At 43.3% G+C, this 23,373-nt stretch overlaps 1 protein-coding gene across 3 annotated transcripts; it reads left to right on the forward strand.

Moving 5' to 3' along the window:
- Positions 1 to 468: 468 nt before the first annotated feature.
- On the forward strand, positions 469 to 9,081 carry LOC110532770 (tumor necrosis factor receptor superfamily member 5). Of its 3 annotated transcripts, XM_090185380.1 has the most exons (11): positions 476 to 546; positions 684 to 775; positions 4,095 to 4,213; positions 4,619 to 4,712; positions 4,824 to 4,949; positions 5,072 to 5,227; positions 5,385 to 5,472; positions 5,589 to 5,764; positions 5,941 to 5,960; positions 6,201 to 6,249; positions 6,451 to 9,081. In XM_090185380.1, exons 3-11 carry the CDS (start codon positions 4,184 to 4,186, stop codon positions 6,489 to 6,491), a joined length of 780 nt encoding a protein of 259 aa, XP_090041506.1. In that variant the 5' UTR covers positions 476 to 546; positions 684 to 775; positions 4,095 to 4,183; the 3' UTR covers positions 6,492 to 9,081. The 3 variants fall into 3 exon arrangements, with proteins under 3 accessions (XP_090041504.1, XP_090041506.1, XP_090041505.1); XM_090185378.1 differs by lacking the exon at positions 684 to 775 and having other exon boundaries at positions 469 to 546; XM_090185379.1 differs by lacking the exon at positions 684 to 775 and having other exon boundaries at positions 480 to 546; positions 4,088 to 4,213.
- Positions 9,082 to 23,373: the final 14,292 nt, after the last annotated feature.

Genomic DNA, 23,373 nt, shown 5'->3' on the forward strand with positions numbered 1-23,373 from the left:
TGCATGGAGGATGGCTGCTTCAAAAATATTAATATTTAAAAAATCCTTACCTCTGCCTAAACAGCATAATGTAGCGCCCTTCGCTTTATCAGGTGACAGTTTTAATACTCATCTATTTACAATGTGTTAAGGCACTGCCCTGCAACACCGGTGCCAATATATCCTCCAACCACCGGCTTCTCGGGCATTATCACTTAAATATACATTCTACAGACCCTACTAAGTATTCCCTACAATATTTTTTTACTTTGGCACCTAGAATAGTTTTTGCTTTTAAAGCCAATATATATTTCAAATACAGTGATTTGCACTGGGGGCATTTATTTGAACATGTTTAAAACCCATACGTGTTGCAAATGTCACTTAAATATGAAGAAAAAAAATAGCCCAATTATTTCTCATATCATGAGTAAATATCGGTAATTGACGCGTTTCTGTTATTCTGATGGGAACTTTTATTTTGAAAACATTTCCTGTTTCCTGTTACGCTGAACGGAAAGTGAAAGTAAAGTTAGTCCAGGGCCCTACACTACTGATCAAGGCTGGGTAAGATAAATAAATATTTACGTAGAAATAACCTACTTTAAGAATCATATATTTTCATATTGATGAATGATTGTGTAATTTTACAACAACGAATAGGCAGGCCTACTGTACGCTCTGCTGTTCTCTTTTCTTTTCAGACAGACCTAGCCTGGCTACTTTTTGTTCGTTGCCCCATTGTGGGGGTATAATACTTGCCAAACAGACCATGGGCCTCATTTATAAACCGTGTGTATGTACAAAATAGACCCCAAAACATGCATACTTTTACTGCGGCACATAGAATAGTTTTTTTTTTTTTTTTTTTTTTACCCAAATAGCATTTAAGCCTCTATTAGATTCGTTTCTGTGTATTATTTCTAAACAAGCGAGTATATTATACTGCTGTACATGTTTATAACATTTCATTAAACATTAAAAAAAGTAATAATTTTTAACTCTGTTTATTAAGTTTTACACACACACACAGACAAGACAAAGCAATATAAATAATATACTCAACTAGAAAAAAAATACAAATAAAAATAGCTTTAAAGATACCATACTTCAGACAAGTTAAACACACCGGGCAGAAGGCTACAGAGGTTAAAGGGCAATCTATAGTACAGGGACAGAGCAAACACCATATGTATTCCATATACAGTGAGTTTATTTGTGGTGAATAATGGGTGGAGTTAAAGGCCAACAACACTGTATTATTCAGGGTCCCATGAAATTATACCATATGTACATACAATGAATTAATGATTTCCTTGTTGTAGGCCTATGCTACCTCATGAGTATGAAAATATCACAGAAAAGATGAGGAATTTATTATGCAATGATCATGGAACTGTGTTTAACCTTTATTTAAGCAGGGAGTCAGTCATGCTGAGACCATGGTTCTCTTTCGCAGATGAGCCCTGCATGAACATCAATAAACAACAATTACACTAAACATATCAATTACACAATACATGAAAAGCAAACACAAAAATCTACCTGATGATGATGATGATTTCAGCAACCATATTGATTAACTGTCAAGTATTGACCCATCAGTGCAGATGAAAGGGGTGGAGAGAGAGAACAGATCCTCAAGCAATTGAGATACAATGTACATCAAGACAGCAATCTATGCAAAACACAACATTTATAAATAATTGCCTAGGAAATAGATGCCTATTTGTAATTATTTTTAAATGCAAAGATTAAGTAAATGGATTTCCTCTCTTTTCACTAATGGCAAATGATTGCATCTTGTTAATAACCTGTTTATTGTTATGAATAAGCCTGTCCATCATATCCCCCATTTGTACAAAATACTAGTCTACATGCCTGTTTTCAATGCTATACTTCACCAACTAGAAACGTTGTGTAGGCATGGTCTAAAAATTCTTCCTTAGTTGTACATTTTCTCAAAATCTAAAGGCACAACCTAGATTGGAGCCAATGTCTTAAGTAGGTGAACATGTTATTACTCCAACCCCGTGAAAGTGACAAACTGACACGTTTTCATATTTGTCAAAAACAACTTTAAATCGAAGGAGTGCCTTTGATTTGATGGCTTGCACAAAGACAGTACTGTGCAGCCGTCTTCATCGACCTGGCCAAGGCTTTCGACTCTGTCAATCACCATATTGTCATCGGCAGACTCAGTAGCCTCGGTTTTTCTAATGACTGCCTTGCCTGGTTCTCCAACTACTTTGCAGACAGAGTTCAGTGTGTCAAATCGGAGGGCATGTTGTCCGGTCCTCTGGCAGTCTCTATGGGGGTGCCACAGGGTTAAATTCTCGGGCCGACTCTTTTCTCTGTATATATCAATGATGTTGCTCTTGCTGCGGGCGATTCCCTGATCCACCTCTACGCAGACGACACCATTCTGTATACTTCCTTGGACACTGTGCTATCTAACCTCCAAACGAGCTTCAATGCCATACAACACTCCTTCCGTGGCCTCCAACTGCTCTTAAACGCTAGTAAAACCAAATGCATGTTTTTCAACCGTTCGCTGCCTGCACCCGCACGCCCGACTAGCATCACCACCCTGGATGGTTCCGACCTAGAATATGTGGACATCTATAAGCACCTAGGTGTCTGGCTAGACTGCAAACTCTCCTTCCAGACTCATATCAAACATCTCCAATCCAAAATCAAATCTAGAATCGGCTTTCTATTTCGCAACAAAGCCTCCTTCACTCACACCGCCAAACTTACCCTAGTAAAACTGACTATCCTACCGATCCTCGACTTCGGCGATGTCATCTACAAAATGGCTTCCAATACTCTACTCAGCAAACTGGATGCTGTTTATCACAATGCCATCCGCTTTGTTACTAAAGCACCTTATACCACCCACCACTGCGACCTGTATGCTCTAGTCGGCTGGCCCTCGCTACATATTCGTTGCCAGACCCACTGGCTCCAGGTCATCTACAAGTCCATGCTAGGTAAAGCTCTGCCTTATCTCAGTTCACTGGTCACGATGGCAACACCCACCCGTAGCACGCGCTCCAGCAGGTGTATCTCACTGATCATCCCTAAAGTCAACACCTCATTTGGCTGCCTGTGACTGGAACGAATTGCAAAAATCGTTGAAGTTGGAGACTTATCTCCCTCACCAACTTCAAACATCTGCTATCTGAGCAGCTAACCGATCGCTGCAGCTGTACGTAGTCCATCGGTAAATAGCCCACCCAATTTACCTACCTCATCCCCATACTGTTTTTATTTATTTACTTTTCTGCTCTTTTGCACACCAATATCTCTACCTGTACATGACCATCTGATCATTTATCACTCCAGTGTTAATCTACTAAATTGTAATTATTCTCCTACCTCCTCATGCCTTTTGCACACAATGTATATAGACTCTTTTTTTATGTTACATTTTTTTTTCTACTGTGTTATTGACTTGTTAATTGTTTACTCCATATGTAACTCTGTGTTGCTGTCTGTCACACTGCTTTATCTTGGCCAGGTCGCAGTTGCAAATGAGAACTTGTTCTCAACTAGCCTACCTGGTTAAATAAAGGTGAAATAAAATAAAAATGCGCAGTTCGGCCCGAGAGACCATTAGACCCGATTACGTGTTTCTACGCCCGAGTCGCCATGACATCACCTACAAGTGTGAGCGAGGATTTCTATTGATGAAGCAGTTTTAGTCTGTCTTCATACTGCGGTCTAAGGTAGAACGGACATTGCTCCATGTACAAGGCTACGTCACCACAAGAGGGCAGCAGTCTCTAACTATTTACCAATTTCTGTTTCAGAGAGTTCAGAAAGTCCCAAAGTTGATAACTCTCCTATTACAGTTGTTTTTTATGCTGTAAATTCAGCAAGATATCATCTGAACTGAATCATAATAAAATATAATAATCTTTAAATTTGTAAATTATGATATCTTGATTCAGTTCAGTTTTATTGATGGTGACTGATAACTCAGGGGTGTCCAGCCAACATACATTACTATATTATATTTAGTAACAGGGCAGTGTATGCAATATTAAGCAGAATATAATTGAACTATTCTTACTATACTGTACATGTACTAAAATACATTAAGCCTACAGGTCAGTTCATCTTGATACATCAAAACTCCTAAGAACTTCACAAATCCAGTGTGTGGGTCTTCCAGTGAATTGGAGATGATTGAGGAACCATGGCACCATTTGAAACCTTGACATGGACTGTAAGTGAAACATTTCGGATTTGCACATTTTGTGGCTTGTCAAAAATAAATTATCAATTTAAATATTTCCTTTATGAAATATGAATCAAAGTTATTAGCCTACTATATAGTGTAATGAAACAGGCAGGGAGCAGGTCTCGAACCCTCAACCTTCTAGCCCGAAGTCCAGCGCCCTATCGACTGTGCCCCAAAAGCATGCTCGAACGGCAGAGTTGATATCCTCACTTATAAACCCAGAGTCATTACACTAGCCTTAGTTTCAATTTTACTGAAACCTTGTAGAAAAAACATGGTAGAGAGAAGTACATTTCAGTAACATTTATTGATAGTTATCTTGGGTTTGGTGTCACATCTTTAAATGTAATGTATGCTGATGGTGGTGATTTATTTATTCTATATTTGCAGATACATTTTATACTTCTAAACATTGAACCCTGTTCCACATATGATCGCCTCATCTATAAAATAGGTGACAGATATTGCAGAATGTGTAGGCCTGGTAAGGACCTTATGTATTTTTATGAGGAGTTAATTATAATCATAAAAACAATAATAATTATGATGATAATAATACCAAAAGGTAATTACTTTCTGTTTTTCTTTTCAACAGGATATCATGTACATAGTCATTGTACTACATCTACATTCACCTCCTGTGTGCCCTGTATTGACTCCACCTTCCTTGATGAGCCCAGTGATAAAACAACATGCAACAACTGTACCACATGTGATCCAGGTGAGAATTCTGTGTTCTGGGAATAAACACTGAGCTACTTTACTATATCAGCTGTTGTTTTAATGAACTACATCAGGCTTTACATTTGGCTTCAGATACCAAGTGACATGTTTTCTCTCTAGGTTTGGGTTTGAAGGTAAAGCTGTCATGTAGACCTTCATCAGACACTGTCTGTGGGACACTGGAGGGGTTCTACTGTCTAGACCCAACTAAGGAGGGTTGTAGAGCAGCCCAGAGACACAGCAGCTGTAAACCTGGTCAATACATCAGTCACACAGGTTGGTCTTCTGTTTCATCATAATACTAATTGTGTTGTCTTAATTCAATTGAGTCAAGTTGTTATCTTCATTGTGAATCATCATTACAGTAAATGGAATTAAATAAATGGGGGGACAAATGAATTTTTCATTAATATTTCAACATGTATTTCTGCAGGAACAACATCTACAGATACTGTGTGTGCTGTCTGCCCTGGTAAAACTTATTCAGATGGATCATTAACATCTTGTCAACCACATACAGAGTAAGTGTGGACATTTATTAGTTAGTTCAAAAGGTTATTCCCCTGAAGATATAAATACATTAATATACTCAAATAGAAACTTTAAAAAACATACCTCTGTTTTGTCTTTAACATAGATGTGAATTCTTGGAAATTGAACCAGGAACTCCTTGGTCGGATTCAGAATGTGGAGTAGCCTCACTTCCCACAGCTGGAATCATAGCTGGTGTTCTATTTTTCCTGATAGGCACCATAGCTGGTGTTTGTATATTTATGAGAAGAAGAGAAATAGGGAGAAATATAAAAAACTTGGGTAAGATGACTGGAATTGTATTTGTACCATTCATTGTTTTCATTGCCTGTGATATTCAGTTTACTCTGTGAATGCTACATGTTTTACTTCTCATATAGAGTAGATTACTACTGTTTGTTATCGTCATGGTTACATGGTATGTTTATTACAATATTGAACATCTGTCTTTTTTATAGGCTCTCAAATACCTACACAGGTATGTTTTGGAAATCTATGAATATATTTCATCATGTTGTATTACTTTGTGCTTTCTTCTGACTGAAATTTGAATTTATTGGGCCAGTTTTCCAGATAGAGATTACACCTTGTTTTGGAATGTACAGCACTTTGTCCATTTAATCTCCATTGAATGTGCTTCTTAGTCCAGGACTGAGAGTAATCTCTGTCTGGGAAACCAGCCCAATGTGTTTTACTAATTACTGTTTCTATCTGATAGGCATCCCCAGATCAGGAAATACCAATGCTGCCTGGGGGAATTGGAAACGGTAAGGCACACACCTTCAAGGTTTTCAAAATATTTGTACAATAGTTTGAGTTAAAAGAATTTCAAACATATTTATAAGTAAATGTAAATGGTTTATAGCTTTGTCAAGTCATCAATGCTAAGACCAATGATATGATACAATAATATAGGACAAGCTATGTAAATTAATTACTGATAAATTACAAATGACTTCTCTCCCCAGATTCAAGCCCCCAACACGGTCAGGGAGTCAACGTTGTGTAATCTGTGGTCCGCTGGCTAGTCCAGCCATCTCTAGTAAATCTTAACACTACATGTTAAATTTCATATTGTAGAATCTGGTTGGTATAAGGACCACTGTGCCTTTGTATCACATGGGGATGTTTGAAACTTACTCCTCAGCCTGAACTGTCCCCACTTGTGTCACCGAATAGCTAGCTTTTTGTGTGGGCACCACTGGTAAGATGCTTCGGAAGGGTGGTCACATATCAGCTTCTGCCTACAGCCTGTTCTAAAATGGAAAGGACCATGTGATGAGTATAAATTAGCTTCACCTTGCTAGGAAACAGCTTCAGTAGCTGAGAACCCTCGGCTCTGCCCAGGGGAAAGTCAAATGTGTTCATAACTTCAGGACCACAACATCTATGTCAGCCCAGACTATGGAACTCCAAATGGGACTTGATAATATCTTGAGACACAGATTACTGGATACCGGTGCAGGATGCAGCTTTCGTTTGGAGAAGGTTCCCCAGAAATGAGAAACATCATCAAACATGGTTAAATGGATAACTTTACACTACAAGAAAATCAAGATCAGGCTCATAGAAGTAGACGAGGACATCAACAAACAGATACAACTTTACTATAGACTGTATGGATCACAGAAGGGTGAAAAGACAATATTTCAGGAACTATCCTGAATGGCTTCCACTCCATCTCACATTAAAATGCAGAATAAGTATTGTAGAAGAGTGCAGGTCCACTCAGTCACCTGTGGTGTCCCCCACCCTGTTCATCCTCTGCCTACTTCCACTCGGCCATGTAGTCAGGTGACTTGGGGTCCTCTTCCACAGTTTTGCGGATGACATGAATGTCTACATCAAAATGGCCCCAAATCCCTCAAAGTACATGCTTGGTTAAAGCTCAACATTCAAAAACATGTAACAAGCTGCCTTCAGGGGGCAGTCTGGGGGTGTTTGGCTCCAGGAGAAGAGAACACCGCCTGGATGATCTTCAATCTCAGCCTCTTATGCTGGAAGACATGACATAAACTCTTTATGAATCCTTCATTATGTATGCCTTACTATTAATGCCTTGCATGATTGTTATAGAAATGTTTGTGGTCATACGCACATATTTTAAAACGTAGCGTACCAGTCAAAAGTTGACACACCTAGTCATTCATGTTTTTTTCTTTATTTTGACTATTTTCTACATTGTAGAATAATAGTGAAGACATCAAAACTATGAAATGACACATATGGAATCATGTGTTAACCAAATGTAACTGTATTTTAGATTCTTAAAAGTAGCGACCCTTTGCCTTGATGACAGCTTTGTAAACTCTTGGCATTCTCTCAACCAGCTTCACCTGGAATGCTTTTCCAACAGTCTTGTTGGCTGCATTTCCTTCATTCTGCGGTCCAACTCATCTCAAACCAACTCAATTGGGTTCAGGTCAGGTGATTGTGTAGGCCAGGTCATCTGATGCAGCACTTCATCACTCTCCTTTTTGGTCGAATAGCCCGTACACAGCCTGGAGGTGTGTTGGGTCATTGTCCTGTAGAAAAACAAATGATAGTCCCACTAAGCGTATTGTTGTGGTAGCCATACTGGTTAAGTGTACCTTGAATTCTAAATAAACCACACATGTGGGAACCACACATGCGGAGATCATCCGCTCACCTACTCTGTATCTCACAAAGACACGGAGGTTGGAACAAAAAAATACAGATTTGGACTCATCAGACCAAAGGACTGATTTCCACCGGTCTAATGTCCATTGCTTGTGTTTCTTGGCCCAAACAAGTCTCTTCTTCTTATTGGTGTCCTTTAGTAGTGGTTTCTTTGCAGCAATTCGACCATTAAGGCCTGATTCACGTAGTCTCCTCTGAACAGTTGATGTTGAGATGTCTGTTACTTGAACTCTGAAGCATTTATTTGGGCTTCAATTTCTAAGGCTGGTAACTCTAATGCACTTATCCTCTGCAGAGTTAACTCTGGATCTTCCTTTCCTGTGTCCTCAAGAGAGCCAGTTTCATCATAGCGCTCTATGGTTTTCGTGACTGCACTTGAAGAAACTTTCTAAATGTTCCGTATTGACTGACCTTCATGTTTGTTTTAAAGTAATGGACTGTCGTTTCTCTTTTCTTATTTGAGCTGTTCTTACCTTGCTGTTCTTTACTAAATAGGGCTATCTTCTGTATACCACCCCTACCTTGTCACAACACAACTGATTGGCTCAAACGCATTAAGAAGGAAATTAATTCCACAAATTAACTTTTAACAAGGCACACTCCAGGTGACTACCTCAGGAAGCTGGTTGAGATAATGCCAAGAGTGTGCAAAGCTGTCATCAAGGCAAAGTGTGCCTACTTTGAAGAATCTCAAATATAAACTATATTTGGATTTGTTTAACACTTTTTTTGGTTAATATGTGATTCCTAATGTGTTGTGTCATAGTTTATACAATAATAGTGAAGACATCCAATGTAGAAAATAGTAAATATAAAGAAAAACCCATGAATGAGTAGGTGTGTCCCAACTTTGGACTGGTACTGTAGGTGCTGGCCTATTAAAGTCTAGATAAAAAAGGATTGAACTGTTGTCATTAAAGGTGGTATCAATTAAGGAGAATATACAGTGTCCAGGCCTTTCTGTTATTTTTATAACTACTTCATTAGTGACCACATGATAAGGATGACTATGAATGAGGAGTGAGGTCAGTCTGTTATGGTGAGTGAATGAGGACCCAAAAGCGAACTAACTTAAACAGAGCTTCTTTAATAACCAAACTTAGGTAGGCTCAGATAGACCGGCAGATTCCGACAGGACAGGACAAGGTTACAGCAAACATGACGATAGTCTGGCTCAGGCATGAAACACAAACAAACAAGAATCCGACAAGGACAGGAGCAGAAACAGAGAGAGATATAGGGACCTAATCAGAGGGAAACAGGGAACAGGTGGGGAACGGGTAGTTAGAGGAGACAAGGGACAGCTGGGGGAAAGCGGGGGAGAAAAGGTAACATAACAACGACCAGCAGAGGGAGACAGGGTGAAGGGAAAGGACAGAGACAAGACACAACATGACAGTACCCCCCCACTCACCGAGCGCCTCCTGGCGCACTCGAGGAGGAAACCTGGCGGCAACGGAGGAAATCCTCGATCAGCGCACGGTCCAGCACGTCCCGAGAGGGAACCCAACTCCTCTCCTCAGGACCGTACCCCTCCCAATCGACAAGGTACTGGTGACCACGGCCCCGTGGACGCATGTCCAAAATCCTGCGGACCCTGTAGATGGGTGCGCCCTCGACAAGGATGGGGGGGGGGGGGGGAAGACGAGCGGGGGCGCGAAGAACGGGCTTAATACAGGAGACATGGAAGACCGGGTGGACGCGACGAAGGTATCGCGGAAGAAGAAGTCGAACTGCGACAGGATTAATGACCCGAGAAATACGGAACGGACCAATGAACCGCGGGGTCAACTTGCGAGAAGCCGTCTTAAGGGGAAGGTTCTGAGTGGAGAGCCAAACTCTCTGACCGCGACAATATCTAGGACTCTTAGTTCTACGCTTGTTAGCAGCCCTCACAGTCTGCGTCCTATAACGGCAAAGTGCAGACCTGACCCTCTTCCAGGTGCGCTCGCAACGTTGGACAAAAGCCTGAGCGGAGGGGACGCTGGACTCGGCGAACTGAGATGAGAACAGCGGAGGCTGGTACCCGAGGCTACTCTGAAAAGGAGATAGCCCGGTCGCAGACGAAGGAAGCGAGTTGTGGGCGTATTCTGCCCAGGGGAGCTGTTCTGACCAAGACGCAGGGTTGCGAAAAGAAAGACTGCGTAAGATGCGACCAATAGTCTGATTGGCCCGTTCTGCTTGACCGTTAGACTGGGGGTGAAAGCCGGAAGAGAGACTGACGGAAGCCCCAATCAAACGGCAAAACTCCCTCCAAAATTGAGACGTGAATTGCGGACCTCTGTCCGAAACGACATCTGACGGAAGGCCATGAATTCTGAAAACATTCTCGATGATGATTTGTGCCGTCTCTTTAGCAGAAGGAAGCTTAGCAAGGGGAATGAAATGGGCCGCCTTAGAGAACCTATCGACAACCGTAAGAATAACAGTCTTCCCCGCTGACGAAGGCAGTCCGGTGACAAAATCTAAGGCGATGTGAGACCACGGTCGAGAGGGAATAGGAAGCGGCCTGAGACGGCCGGCAGGAGGAGAGTTACCGGACTTAGTCTGCGCGCAGACCGAACAAGCAGCCACGAAACGACGCGTGTCATGCTCCCGGGTGGGCCACCAAAAACGCTGGCGAATGGAAGCAAGCGTACCCCGAACGCCAGGGTGGCCGGCTAACTTGGTAGAGTGAGCCCACTGAAGAACGGCCAGACGAGTAGGAACGGGAACGAAAAGAAGGTTCCTAGGACAAGCGCGCGGCGACGGAGTGTGAGTGAGCGCTTGTTTTACCTGCCTCTCAATTCCCCAGACAGTCAACCCGACAACACGCCCCTCAGGGAGAATCCCCTCGGGGTCAGTGGAGGCTACTGAAGAACTGAAGAGACGAGACAAAGCATCAGGCTTGGTGTTCTTAGAGCCCGGACGATAAGAAATAACGAACTCGAAACGAGCGAAAAACAGCGCCCAACGCGCCTGACGCGCATTAAGTAGTTTGGCAGAACGGATGTACTCAAGGTTCCTATGGTCAGTCCAAACGACAAAAGGAACGGTCGCCCCCTCCAACCACTGTCGCCATTCGCCTAGGGCTAACCGGATGGCGAGCAGTTCGCGGTTACCCACATCATAGTTACGTTCCGACGGCGACAGGCGATGAGAAAAATACGCGCATGGGTGGACCTTGTCGTCAGAGAGGGAGCGCTGAGAAAGAATGGCTCCCACGCCCACCTCTGACGCGTCAACCTCGACAACGAACTGTCTAGAGACGTCAGGTGTAACAAGGATAGGAGCGGATGTAAAACGATTCTTGAGGAGATCAAAAGCTCCCTGGGCGGAAACGGACCACTTAAAGCACGTCTTGACAGAAGTAAGGGCTGTGAGAGGAGCGGCCACCTGACCGAAATTACGGATGAAACGACGATAGAAGTTCGCGAAGCCGAGAAAGCGCTGCAGCTCGACGCGTGACTTAGGGACGGGCCAATCAATGACAGCTTGGACTTTAGCGGGATCCATCTTAATGCCTTCAGCGGAAATAACAGAACCGAGAAATGTGACGGAGGAGGCATGAAAAGTGCACTTCTCAGCCTTCACAAAAAGACAATTCTCTAAAAGGCGCTGGAGGACACGTCGAACGTGCTGAACATGAATCTGGAGTGACGGTGAAAAAATCAGGATATCGTCAAGGTAAACGAAAACAAAGATGTTCAGCATGTCTCTCAGGACATCATTGACTAATGCCTGAAAGACAGCTGGAGCGTTAGCGAGGCCGAAAGGAAGAACCCGGTATTCAAAGTGCCCTAACGGAGTGTTAAACGCCGTCTTCCACTCGTCCCCCTCCCTGATGCGCACGAGATGGTAAGCGTTACGAAGGTCCAACTTAGTGAAAAACCTGGCTCCCTGCAGGATCTCGAAGGCTGAAGACATAAGAGGAAGCGGATAACGATTCTTAACTGTTATGTCATTCAGCCCTCGATAATCTATGCAGGGGCGCAGAGACCCGTCCTTCTTCTTGACAAAAAAAAACCCCGCTCCGGCGGGAGAGGAGGAGGGGACTATGGTACCGGCGTCAAGAGCTACAGACAAATAATCCTCGAGAGCCTTACGTTCGGGAGCCGACAGAGAGTATAGTCTACCCCGGGGGGGAGTGGTTCCCGGAAGGAGATCAATACTACAATCATACGACCGGTGTGGAGGAAGAGAGGTGGCCCTGGACCGACTGAACACCGTGCGCAGATCGTGATATTCCTCCGGCACCCCTGTCAAATCACCAGGCTCCTCCTGTGAAGAAGAGACAGAGGAAACAGGAGGGATAGCAGACATTAAACATTTCACATGACAAGAGACGTTCCAGGAGAGGATAGAATTACTAGACCAATTAATGGAAGGATTATGACAAACTAGCCAGGGATGGCCCAAAACAACAGGTGTAAAAGGTGAACGAAAAATCAAAAAAGAAATGGTTTCGCTATGATTACCAGAAACAGTGAGGGTTAAAGGTAGCGTCTCACGCTGAATCCTGGGGAGAGGACTACCATCCAGGGCGAACAAGGCCGTGGACTCCCTTAACTGTCTGAGAGGAATGTCATGTTCCCGAGCCCAGGTCTCGTCCATAAAACAGCCCTCCGCCCCAGAGTCTATTAAGGCACTGCAGGAAGCTGACGAACCGGTCCAGCGTAGATGGACCGACAAGGTAGTGCAGGATCTTGAAGGAGAGACAGGAGTAGTAGCGCTCACCAGTAGCCCTCCGCTTACTGATGAGCTCTGGCTTTTACTGGACATGAAGTGACAAAATGACCAGCAGAACCGCAATAGAGACAGAGGCGGTTGGTGATTCTCCGTTCCCTCTCCTTAGTCGAGATGCGGATACCTCCCAGCTGCATAGGCTCAGCTCCCGAGCCGGCAGAGGAAGATGGTAGTGATGCGGAGAGGGGAGCAACGGAGAACGCGAGCTCCTTTCCACGAGCTCGGTGACGCAGATCAACCCGTCGCTCAATGCGAATAGCGAGTTCAATCAGGGAATCCACGCTGGAAGGGACCTCCCGGGAGAGAATCTCATCCTTTACCTCTGCGCGGAGACCCTCCAGAAAACGAGCGAGCAAAGCCGGCTCGTTCCAGCCACTGGAGGCAGCAAGAGTGCGAAACTCAATAGAGTAGTCTGTTATGGATCGATTACCTTGACATAGGGAAGACAGGGCCCTGGAAGCCTCCTCCCCAAAAACAGATCGATCAAAAACCCGTATCATCTCCTCCTTAAAGTCCTGATACTGGTTAGTACACTCAGCCCTTGCCTCCCAGATTGCCGTGCCCCACTCACGAGCCCGTCCAATAAGGAGAGATATGACGTAGGCGACACGAGCAGTGCTCCTGGAGTAAGTGTTGGGCTGGAGAGAAAACACAATATCACACTGGGTGAGGAACGAGCGGCATTCAGTGGGCTCCCCAGAGTAACACGGCGGGTTATTGATTCTGGGCTCCGGAGATTCGAAAGCCCTGGAAGTGGCCGGTGGATCGAGGCGGAGATGGTGAACCTGTTCTGTGAGGTTGGAGACTTGGGTGGCCAGGGTCTCAACGGCATGTCGAGCAGCAGACACTTCCTGCTCGTGTCTGCCTAGCATCGCTCCCTGGATTCCGACGGCTGAGTGGAGAGGATCCGAAGTCGCTGGGTCCATTCTTGGTCGGATTCTTCTGTTATGGTGAGTGAATGAGGACCCAAAAGCGAACTAACTTAAACAGAGCTTCTTTAATAACCAAACTTAGGTAGGCTCAGATAGACCGGCAGATTCCGACAGGACAGGACAAGGTTACAGCAAACATGACGATAGTCTGGCTCAGGCATGAAACACAAACAAACAAGAATCCGACAAGGACAGGAGCAGAAACAGAGAGAGATATAGGGACCTAATCAGAGGGAAACAGGGAACAGGTGGGGAACGGGTAGTTAGAGGAGACAAGGGACAGCTGGGGGAAAGCGGGGGAGAAAAGGTAACATAACAACGACCAGCAGAGGGAGACAGGGTGAAGGGAAAGGACAGAGACAAGACACAACATGACACAGTCATACCCTGGTCTGTACTCCAGATTACTATGAATGAGGAGTGAGGTCAGTCATACCCTGGTCTGTACTCCAGATTACTATGAATGAGGAGAGAGGTCAGTCATGTCCTGGTCTGTATCCAGGTTACTATGAATGAGGAGAGAGGTCAGTCATGTCCTGGTCTGTACTCCAGATTACTATGAATGAGGAGAGAGGTCAGTCATGTCCTGGTCTGTATCCAGATTACTATGAATGAGGAGAGAGGTCAGTCATACCCTGGTCTGTACTCCAGATTACTATGAATGAGGAGAGAGGTCAGTCATGTCCTGGTCTGTAATTACTCCAGGACCACTAGGCTGTTGTTGCTCTGCAGGTTCAGAGAGTCAATGGTCTCCTGGCAGACATGGGCCTCTCTCCTCAGGCTCCTCTGGGCTTCTCTCTCCACTTTCAGTGCCCAGGTGAGCTGCTTCGTTTGACCTTTAACCTCAGCTGCTTCACAGAATCAGTGGATCAATGACAAATACCTTGTATTGACATTAGATTTACTTCATGTCTGTTAATGCTACTGACACTAGAGGGCAGTACAACCTATCCTGTGACCAGATGTAAGCCCTGTGTTACTGGAGAAACATTATCTAAACCCTTTCTTTTACATTGAACTCAGCTGCTTCCTGTTTAGTCTTAGTTAATATACAGTGGGGCAGAAAAGTATTTAGTCAGCCACCAATTGTGCAAGTTCTCCCACTTAAAAAGATGAGAGAGGCCTGTAATTTTCATCATAGGTACACTTCAACTATGACAGACAAAATGAGAAAAAAAATCCAGAAAATCACATTGTAGGATTTTTAATAAATGTATTTGCAAATTATGGTGGAAAATAAGTATTTGGTCAATAACAAAAGTTTATCTCAATACTTTGTTATATACCCTTTGTTGGCAATGACAGAGGTCAAACGTTTTCTGTAAGTCTTCACAAGGTTTTCACACACTGTTGCTGGTATTTTGGCCCATTCCTCCATGCAGATCTCCTCTAGAGCAGTGATGTTTTGGGGCTGTTGCTGGGCAACACGGTCTTTCAACTCCCTCCAAAGATTTTCTATGGGGTTGAGATCTGGAGACTGGCTAGGCCACTCCAGGACCTTGAAATGCTTCTTACAAAGCCACTCCTTCGTTGCCCGGGCAGTGTGTTTGGGATCATTGTCATGCTGAAAGACCCAGCCACGTTTCATCTTCAATGCCCTTGCTGATGGAAGGAGGTTTTCACTCAAAATCTCACGATACATGGCCCCATTCATTCTTTCCTTTACACGGATCAGTCGTCCTGGTCCCTTTGCAGAAAAACAGCCCCAAAGCATGATGTTTCCACCCCCATGCTTCACAGTAGGTATGGTGTTCTTTGGATGCATCTCTGCATTCTTTGTCCTCCAAACACGACGAGTTGAGTTTTTACCAAAAATTTATATTTTGGTTTCATCTGACCATATGACATTCTCCCAATCTTCTTCTGGATCATCCAAATGCTCTCTAGCAAACTTCAGACGGGTCTGGACATGTACTGGCTTAAGCAGGGGGACACGTCTGGCACTGCAGGATTTGAGTCCCTGGCGGCGTAGTGTGTTACTGATGGTAGGCTTTGTTACTTTGGTCCCAGCTCTGCAGGTTATTCACTAGGTCCCCCCGTGTGGTTCTGGGATTTTTGCTCACCGTTCTTGTGATCATTTTGACCCCACAGGGTGAGATCTTGCGTGGAGCCCCAGATCGAGGGAGATTATCAGTGGTCTTGTATGTCTTCCATTTCCTAATAATTGCTCCCACAGTTGATTTCTTCAAACCAAGCTGCTAACCTATTGCAGATTCAGTCTTCCCAGCCTGGTGCAGGTCTACAATTTTGTTTCTGGTGTCCTTTGACAGCTCTTTGGTCTTGGCCATAGTGGAGTTTGGAGTGTGACTGTTTGAGGTTGTGGACAGGTGTCTTTTATACTGATAACAAGTTCAAACAGGTGCCATTAATACAGGTAATGAGTGGAGGACAGAGGAGCCTCTTAAATAAGAAGTTACAGGTCTGTGAGAGCCAGAAATCTTGCTTGTTTGTAGGTGACCAAATACTTATTTTCCACCATAATTTGCAAATAAGTTCATTAAAAATCCTACAATGTGATTTTCTGGATTTTTTTCCTCATTTTGTCTCATAGTTGAAGTGTACCTATGCTGAAAATTACAGGCCTCTCTCATCTTTTTAAGTGGGAGAACTTGCACAATTGGTGGCTGACTAAATACTTTTTTGCCCCACTGTATGTTAATGCTACCGACACTAGAGGTCAGTACAACCTAGCCAGTGACCGGTTGTATGCTCTTTCTAAATAATACACTTATTTTGTTTCAACGGACTCACTAGTGTGCAGACTCACCAAAACAGATCTATTATATTCCAGCACATGCTGACATGGTGATAAGGACATGGACAGAGTCAACTGATAATATGATTATATTTGTGACAATCCTCTTGTGGTTCTGTAAAATAATATGATTGGAGCTGTAGCGTTCTATGGCATCAGACAGAATAAAGGATCAGTTGGAAGATTGTTATGACTCGCTTCACTTGACTCAACCACTTTCAGGATCTCTCATTGAAGACACGTTTATTATGATCCCCAGTAGCTACTGTTCCTGGGGAAGCAGGGATTCTGAGCCTCCATACATCTACAAGGTCTAACGATCAAATCATATTTGATTTTGTTGATCACATTTGATGATGATCACTGAATGATTCCCTTCACAATTCAGAGTTAAAGACAGACCTATGATGCTGGAGATACATTATCTACACCAGTGGAGGCTGCTGAGGGGAGGACGGCTCATAATAATGTCCGGAACAGAGCAAATGGAATGGCATCAAACACATGGGAGCCACGTTTTTGATGTATTTGATACCATTCTACAGATTCAGCTCCAGGCCTTACCATGAGCCCATCCTCCCAAATTAAGGTGCCACCAACCTCCTGTGATCTACACCCTTTCTGTGTAAGACTTCTCACAAAGACTAAAAGCCTGGAGGATTGCAGAGTAAATGGATCAATGAGAAATACGTTTGTATTGATTTTGGCTTGACATTAGACATTAGAGTTCATTTCTGTTAATGCTACTGCCACTAGAGGACAGTACAACCTATCTTCTGACCAGATGTAAGCCCTGTGTTGCTGGAGATACATTATCTATTCCCTTTCTTTTACAATACCTGCCAATCTTTGAGGTTTCTCATTGAAGCATTGCTTGACATAATCAATGCACTTGCCCTAGTCTATTTTCTTAGACATCCATGAGCAAAAGTTACATCACACTATAATGTATTTTGGTATCATTAAGTGTTTTGCAAGGCTTTTCACAAAGAACCACAAAGAACCAGACTTAAGCAGAAAGAGGTGTAGCCATGTTTCTGACTGGAGAGGCAGGGGTAGGAACACTTCTGTTCTGTGGTTAGAAAGAGGATGTTTTGACTTCAACTTTCAGCTTGCTCTTATTGTAGAAGTCACAAACAGCAAGTTTCCAACAGAACACATGGTAGATATGCTGTATTCTATTATATTCTACACAGACACACAAGTATTCAGGCTTTCTAACTTTGTCTCTTTAAGAGGAAGTGTAGAGTATAAACAAAGTTATCTGATGAAGTAACTGGAAAGGTGTGTCGCAACCTGCATCAGGGTGTCATTCTCCTCCTCTATTACCATGAGTTAGTTCCTCATACCGTCATGTAAACAGGTGAACTGAAAATAAAGTGTGCTATATTTAGACACAATGGAAACAACTGAATAGTCCCAAAATTGCAAACTACCTGCCAGTTAAGCTAAATCATGAGCAGCTGTAGTATTTAAAGATATATGACCTAGGTCTGATTCACACATCTAGCCTCATCTACAAATCTACCCCCTAAATGCATGATCCTACTGTTCATACTGTACCTTTCTGGATAGCTGGGCAAACCTGTCCTTCACTACCTTCCTGGACATGGTCTGTAGCTTGACAAACCTGTCCTTCACTATCTTCCTGGACATGGTCTGTAGCTTGACAAACCTGTCTTCAGCTGTTGTCTCAACTCGTCCTGCTGGCCTTTAGCAGTGATCAGCTCTCCTTCCTTTATGGACAGAGTTCTACACAAGGAACTCACTGTACCTGCAGAGTACAAATACAGTATTGATTGGGAAAACATACAATAAGTGTCATCTTTTATTGACAGGATTGTTCATACCTTTTCAAACCTTTCAGATCTCAGGGGGTGAGAGCTAAGGGTTGATTTAGGATTGGGGGCTCATCCTCCCCCAGTTTAAACTCTAAAGCTGTGTTTGATACTGTATCTCCATGCGTACACAAATCACATGATTTTTCCTGGCCTCCTCTAACTCCCTCATCAGTGGTTGGTTGGTTCTCTCCACTTCTCTCATCTGTTCAGTAAGTGACACTCTGTTGTCGTCCTCATAACTGTTCACAGCATTCTCTATATATCTGAAGAGCTGTGTTCGTGGCCATGTTCCAAGACTCAGACAAGGACCCCATGCAAGATTAGATCAGTTTTAGGTCTAATACCAGACGATAACATTACATGCAGCCTATATAATTCAAATGTTAACAAATAATTAATTCCTAACTCTGACGAGTTTACTAAGGGTTAACCTCATTCTGTATGTCTTGGTGTCTGTGTCAAGAGAATTTTCAATCCCAATGATAATTACTAATTACTAACAATCAATAGCTTTGACTAATCCCCGAGGTTTGTAAGACCATGGGTATAATAATAATTAGTCAAAGACTCAGCTTATGCAAAAGGCTAGTACAGTTTATTCAGAGGAGGTTCTAAAGTCAAGAATACAAAAACATAAATTTTATAGCTGCGCACATACTTCCACACACAAACAGTATGTATCCTAGGCACATACTGTCTCACTACCCAGCCGACAAAGATTAGGGAGACCTTGAGAAGTACTCCCTGTCCTCTCCCAAATCTCTAGTCAGGTCGGCACCGAATTTTGCTCTGATAGTCTGTGTTTAAGATACTATAAAGACATGTTGTACGGTTATTACATGTTTTCAGGGTGGAATATTCTAATCATTCATTTAAACATATAAATTCCATATTCAATCTGTCTCAGATTGAGTTGTTTCTCTGTCCAACAGGGCTGGGAACCCTCCATGTTCAGGACCCCTCCCAGGGCTGGCATCTCTCAGCCTGTGGAGCTCCACTTCAATCCAATCTATCTCCTGGCTCTTCTCCTGCACCTCCTTCTCCACCTCCCTCTGATTCCTGACCTCCTCTGATAGACACACTATCAACTCCACCTTTAATACCAAGAAACACACAGAAAAGTTGTGAGGTGACCAAGGTTACTTCAGCTCCTCATTTGAACAATTTGATTTCTATACCAATGTGGCTATTCATTGGTTTTATTTTAGTGTGACGGGTTTTATATTTAATAATTGATGTGTGTTGTGCTCTGTTTGATCTGATGTCAGTTTTAGTTTGAAGAGTCTTGTAACCTGAAGCTTCATGGTTTTACTTTAATTTTTGTTTATTTTTAATATTGTTTAAGTTTAAATGTTGTTCCACCTTTATGGTTCAAAGGCAGAGGGATAGACACTATTATAGTTAGATCACTTTTATACTGTAGTTAGTGTCAGGGATAGATGACACTGTTATAGTTAGATCACTTTTATACTGTAGTTAGTGTCAGGGATAGAGGGATAGATGACACTATTATAGTTAGATCACTTTTATACTGTAGTTAGTGTCAGGGATAGAAGGATAGATGACACTATTATAGTTAGATCACTTTTATACTGTAGTTAGTGTCAGGGATAGAGGGATAGACACTATTATAGTTAGATCACTTTTATACTGTAGTTAGTGTCAGGGATAGATGACACTGTTATAGTTAGATCACTTTTATACTGTAGTTAGTGTCATGGATAGAGGGATAGATGACGCTGTTATAGTTAGATCACTTTTATACTGTAGTTAGTGTCAGGGATAGAAGGATAGATGACACTATTATAGTTAGATCACTTTTATACTGTAGTTAGTGTCAGGGATAGATGACACTATTATAGTTAGATCACTTTTATACTGTAGTTAGTGTCAGGGATAGAAGGATAGATGACACTATTATAGTTAGATCACCCTTATACTGTAGTTAGTGTCAGGGATAGAGGGATAGATGACACTGTTATAGTTACAGTACTTTTATATGGTAGTTAGGGTAAGATATAGAGGGATAGATGACACTATTAACATTATAGCACTGCTGTGGTAAAAGCAATGGCTTTCCTCTGGCCACTCTTCAGTAAAGCCCAGTTCTGTGGAGTGTACGGCTTAAAGTGGTCCTATGGACAGATACTCCAATCTCCGCTGTGGAGCTTTGCAGCTCCTTCAGGGTTCTCTTTGGTCTCTTTGTTTCCTCTTTGATTAATGCCCTCCTTGCCTGGTTGGTGAGTTTTGGTGGCGGCCCTTTCTTGGCAGGTTTGTTGTGGTACCAAATTCTTTCCATTTTTTAATAATGGATTTAATGGTGCTCCGTGAGATATTCAAAGTTTTGGATATTTTTTTATAACTCAACCCTGATCTGTACTTCTTCAGAACTTTGTCCCTGACCTGTTTGGAGAGCTCCTTGGTCTTCATGGTGCCGCTTACTTAGTGGTGTTGCAGACTCTGGGGCCTTTCAGAACAGGTGCATATGTACTGAAATCATGTGACACTTAGATTGCACACAGGTGGACTTTATTTAACTAATTATGTGACTTCTGATGGTATTTGGTTACACCAGATCTTATTTAGGGGCTTCATAGCAAAGGGGGTGAATACATATGGATGGCCCCTTATTTAGGGGCTTCATAGCAAAGGGGGTGAATACATAGACACGCACCACTTTTCAGTTTTTATTTTATTTTTTGAAGCAAGATATTTTTTTCATTTCACTTCACCAATTTGGAATATTTTGTGTATGTCCATTACATTTAAATTACAGGTTGTAATGCAACAACATTGGAAAAACACCAAGGGGGTTGAATACTTTTGCAAGGCACTGTATGTACATATAAATATATGGATGAGCGATGGCCGTGCGGCATAGGCAAGATGCAGTAGTTCTTATTGAATACAATATATACATATGAGATGAGTAATGTAGGATATGTAAACATTATTTAAGTGGCTAAAGATTTGAGTCTGTATGTTGACAGCAGCCTCTCTATGTTAGTGATGGCTGTTTAACAGGATGATGGCCGTGAGATAGAAGCTGTTTTTTCAGTATCTCGGTCCCAGCTTCGCTGCACCTGTACTGACCTCGCCTTCTAGATGATAGGGGGGTGAACAGGCAGTGGCTCAGGTGGTTGTTGTCCTTGATTATCTTTTTGGCCTTCCTGTGACATCGGGTGGTGTAGGTGTCCTGGAGTTTGCCTCCGGCGATGTGTTGTGCAGACAGCACTACCCTCTGGAGAGCCTTGCGGATGAGGGCGGTGCAGTTGCGGTACCAGGCGGTGATACAGCCCGACAGGATGCTCTTGATTATGCATCTGTAAAAGTTTGTGAGTGTTTTAGGTGACAAGCCAAATTTTTTCAGCCTCCTGAGTTTGAAGAGGCGATGTTGCGCCTTCTTCACCACGCTGTCTGTGTGGGTGGACCATTTCAGTTTGTCCGTGATGTGTACGCTGAGGAACTTAAAATTTTCCACCTTCTCCACTTCTGTTCTGTCGATGTGGATGGGGGGGTGCTCCCTCTGCTGTTTCCTGAAGTCCACAATCACCTCCTTTGTTTTGTTGACCTTAAGTGAGAGGTTATTTTCCTGACACCACACTCCGAGGGCCCTCACCTCCTCCCTGTAGGCTGTCTCATTGTTGTTGGTAATCAAGCCTACCACTGTAGCGTCGTCTGCAAACTTGATGGTTGAGTTGGAGTTGTGCATGGCCACGCAGTCATGGGGGAACAGGGAGTACAGGAGAGGGCTGAGACCGCACCCTTGCAGGGCCCCAGTGTTGAGGATCAGCAGGGTGGAGATGTTGTTTCCTACCTTCACCATCTGGGGGCGGCCCGTCAAAAAGTCCAGGATCCAGTTGCACAGAGTTGGGTCGAGACCCAGGGTCTCAAGCTTAATGACGAGTTTGGAGGGTACTATGATGTTAAATGCTGAGCTGTAGTCAATGAACAGTATTCTTACATATGTATTCTTCTTGTCCAGATGGGATAGGGCAGTGTGCAGTGTGATGGCGATTGCATCGTCTGTGGACCTATTGGGGCGGTAAGCAAATTGTTGTGGGTCTAAGGTATCAGGTAGGGAGGAGGTGATATGATGATCCTTGACTAGTCTCTCAAAGCACTTCATGATGACAGAAGTGAGTGCAATTGGGTGAAAGTCATTTAGTTCAGTACCTTAGCTTTCTTGGGAACAGGAACAAAGGTGGTCATCTTGAAGCATGTGGGGACAGCAGGCTGGGACATGGATAGATTGAATTTGTCCGTAAACACACCAGCCAGCTGGTCTGCGCATGCTCTGAGGACGCGGCTCGGGATGCCATCTGGGCCAGCAGCTTTGCGAGGGTTAACGCGTTTAAATGTTTTACTCACGTAGGCCATGGAGAAGGAGAGCAGACAGGCTTTGGTAGCGGGCCGTGTCAGTGGCACTGTATTGTCCTCAAAGGGAGCAAGACGTCTGTAACGGTTCTCTTGTGGTGAAGTAGAGGCGGACCAAAACGCAGCGTGATTATATTGATTAATGTTTAATGAAAAAACTATAAACACGAACACTACAAAACAATAAATGTGGAAAACCAAAAACAGCCCTATCTGGTGCAAAACACAGAGACAGGAACAATCACCCACAAACACACAGTGAAACCCAGGCTACCTAAGTATGATTCTCAATCAGAGACAACTACTGACACCTGCCTCTGATTGAGAACCATACTAGGCCGAAACATAGAAATACCCCAAACCTAGAAAAACAAACATAGACTGCCCACCCAACTCACGCCCTGACCATACTAAATAAATACAAAACAAAGGAAATAAAGGTCAGAACGTGACAACGTCGATGTCCGCGACAGGGTTGTATTGTAATCTGTGATTGTCTGTAGACCCTGCCACATATGTCTCGTGTTTGAGCCGTTGAATTGCAACTCTACTTTGTCTCTAAACTGACGCTTTGCTTGTTTGATTGCCTTGCAGAGGGAA

The sequence above is a fragment of the Oncorhynchus mykiss genome, chromosome 9 (assembly GCF_057628025.1).
Source record: "Oncorhynchus mykiss isolate SJ-2025 chromosome 9, ASM5762802v1, whole genome shotgun sequence".
NCBI lineage: Eukaryota > Metazoa > Chordata > Actinopteri > Salmoniformes > Salmonidae > Oncorhynchus > Oncorhynchus mykiss.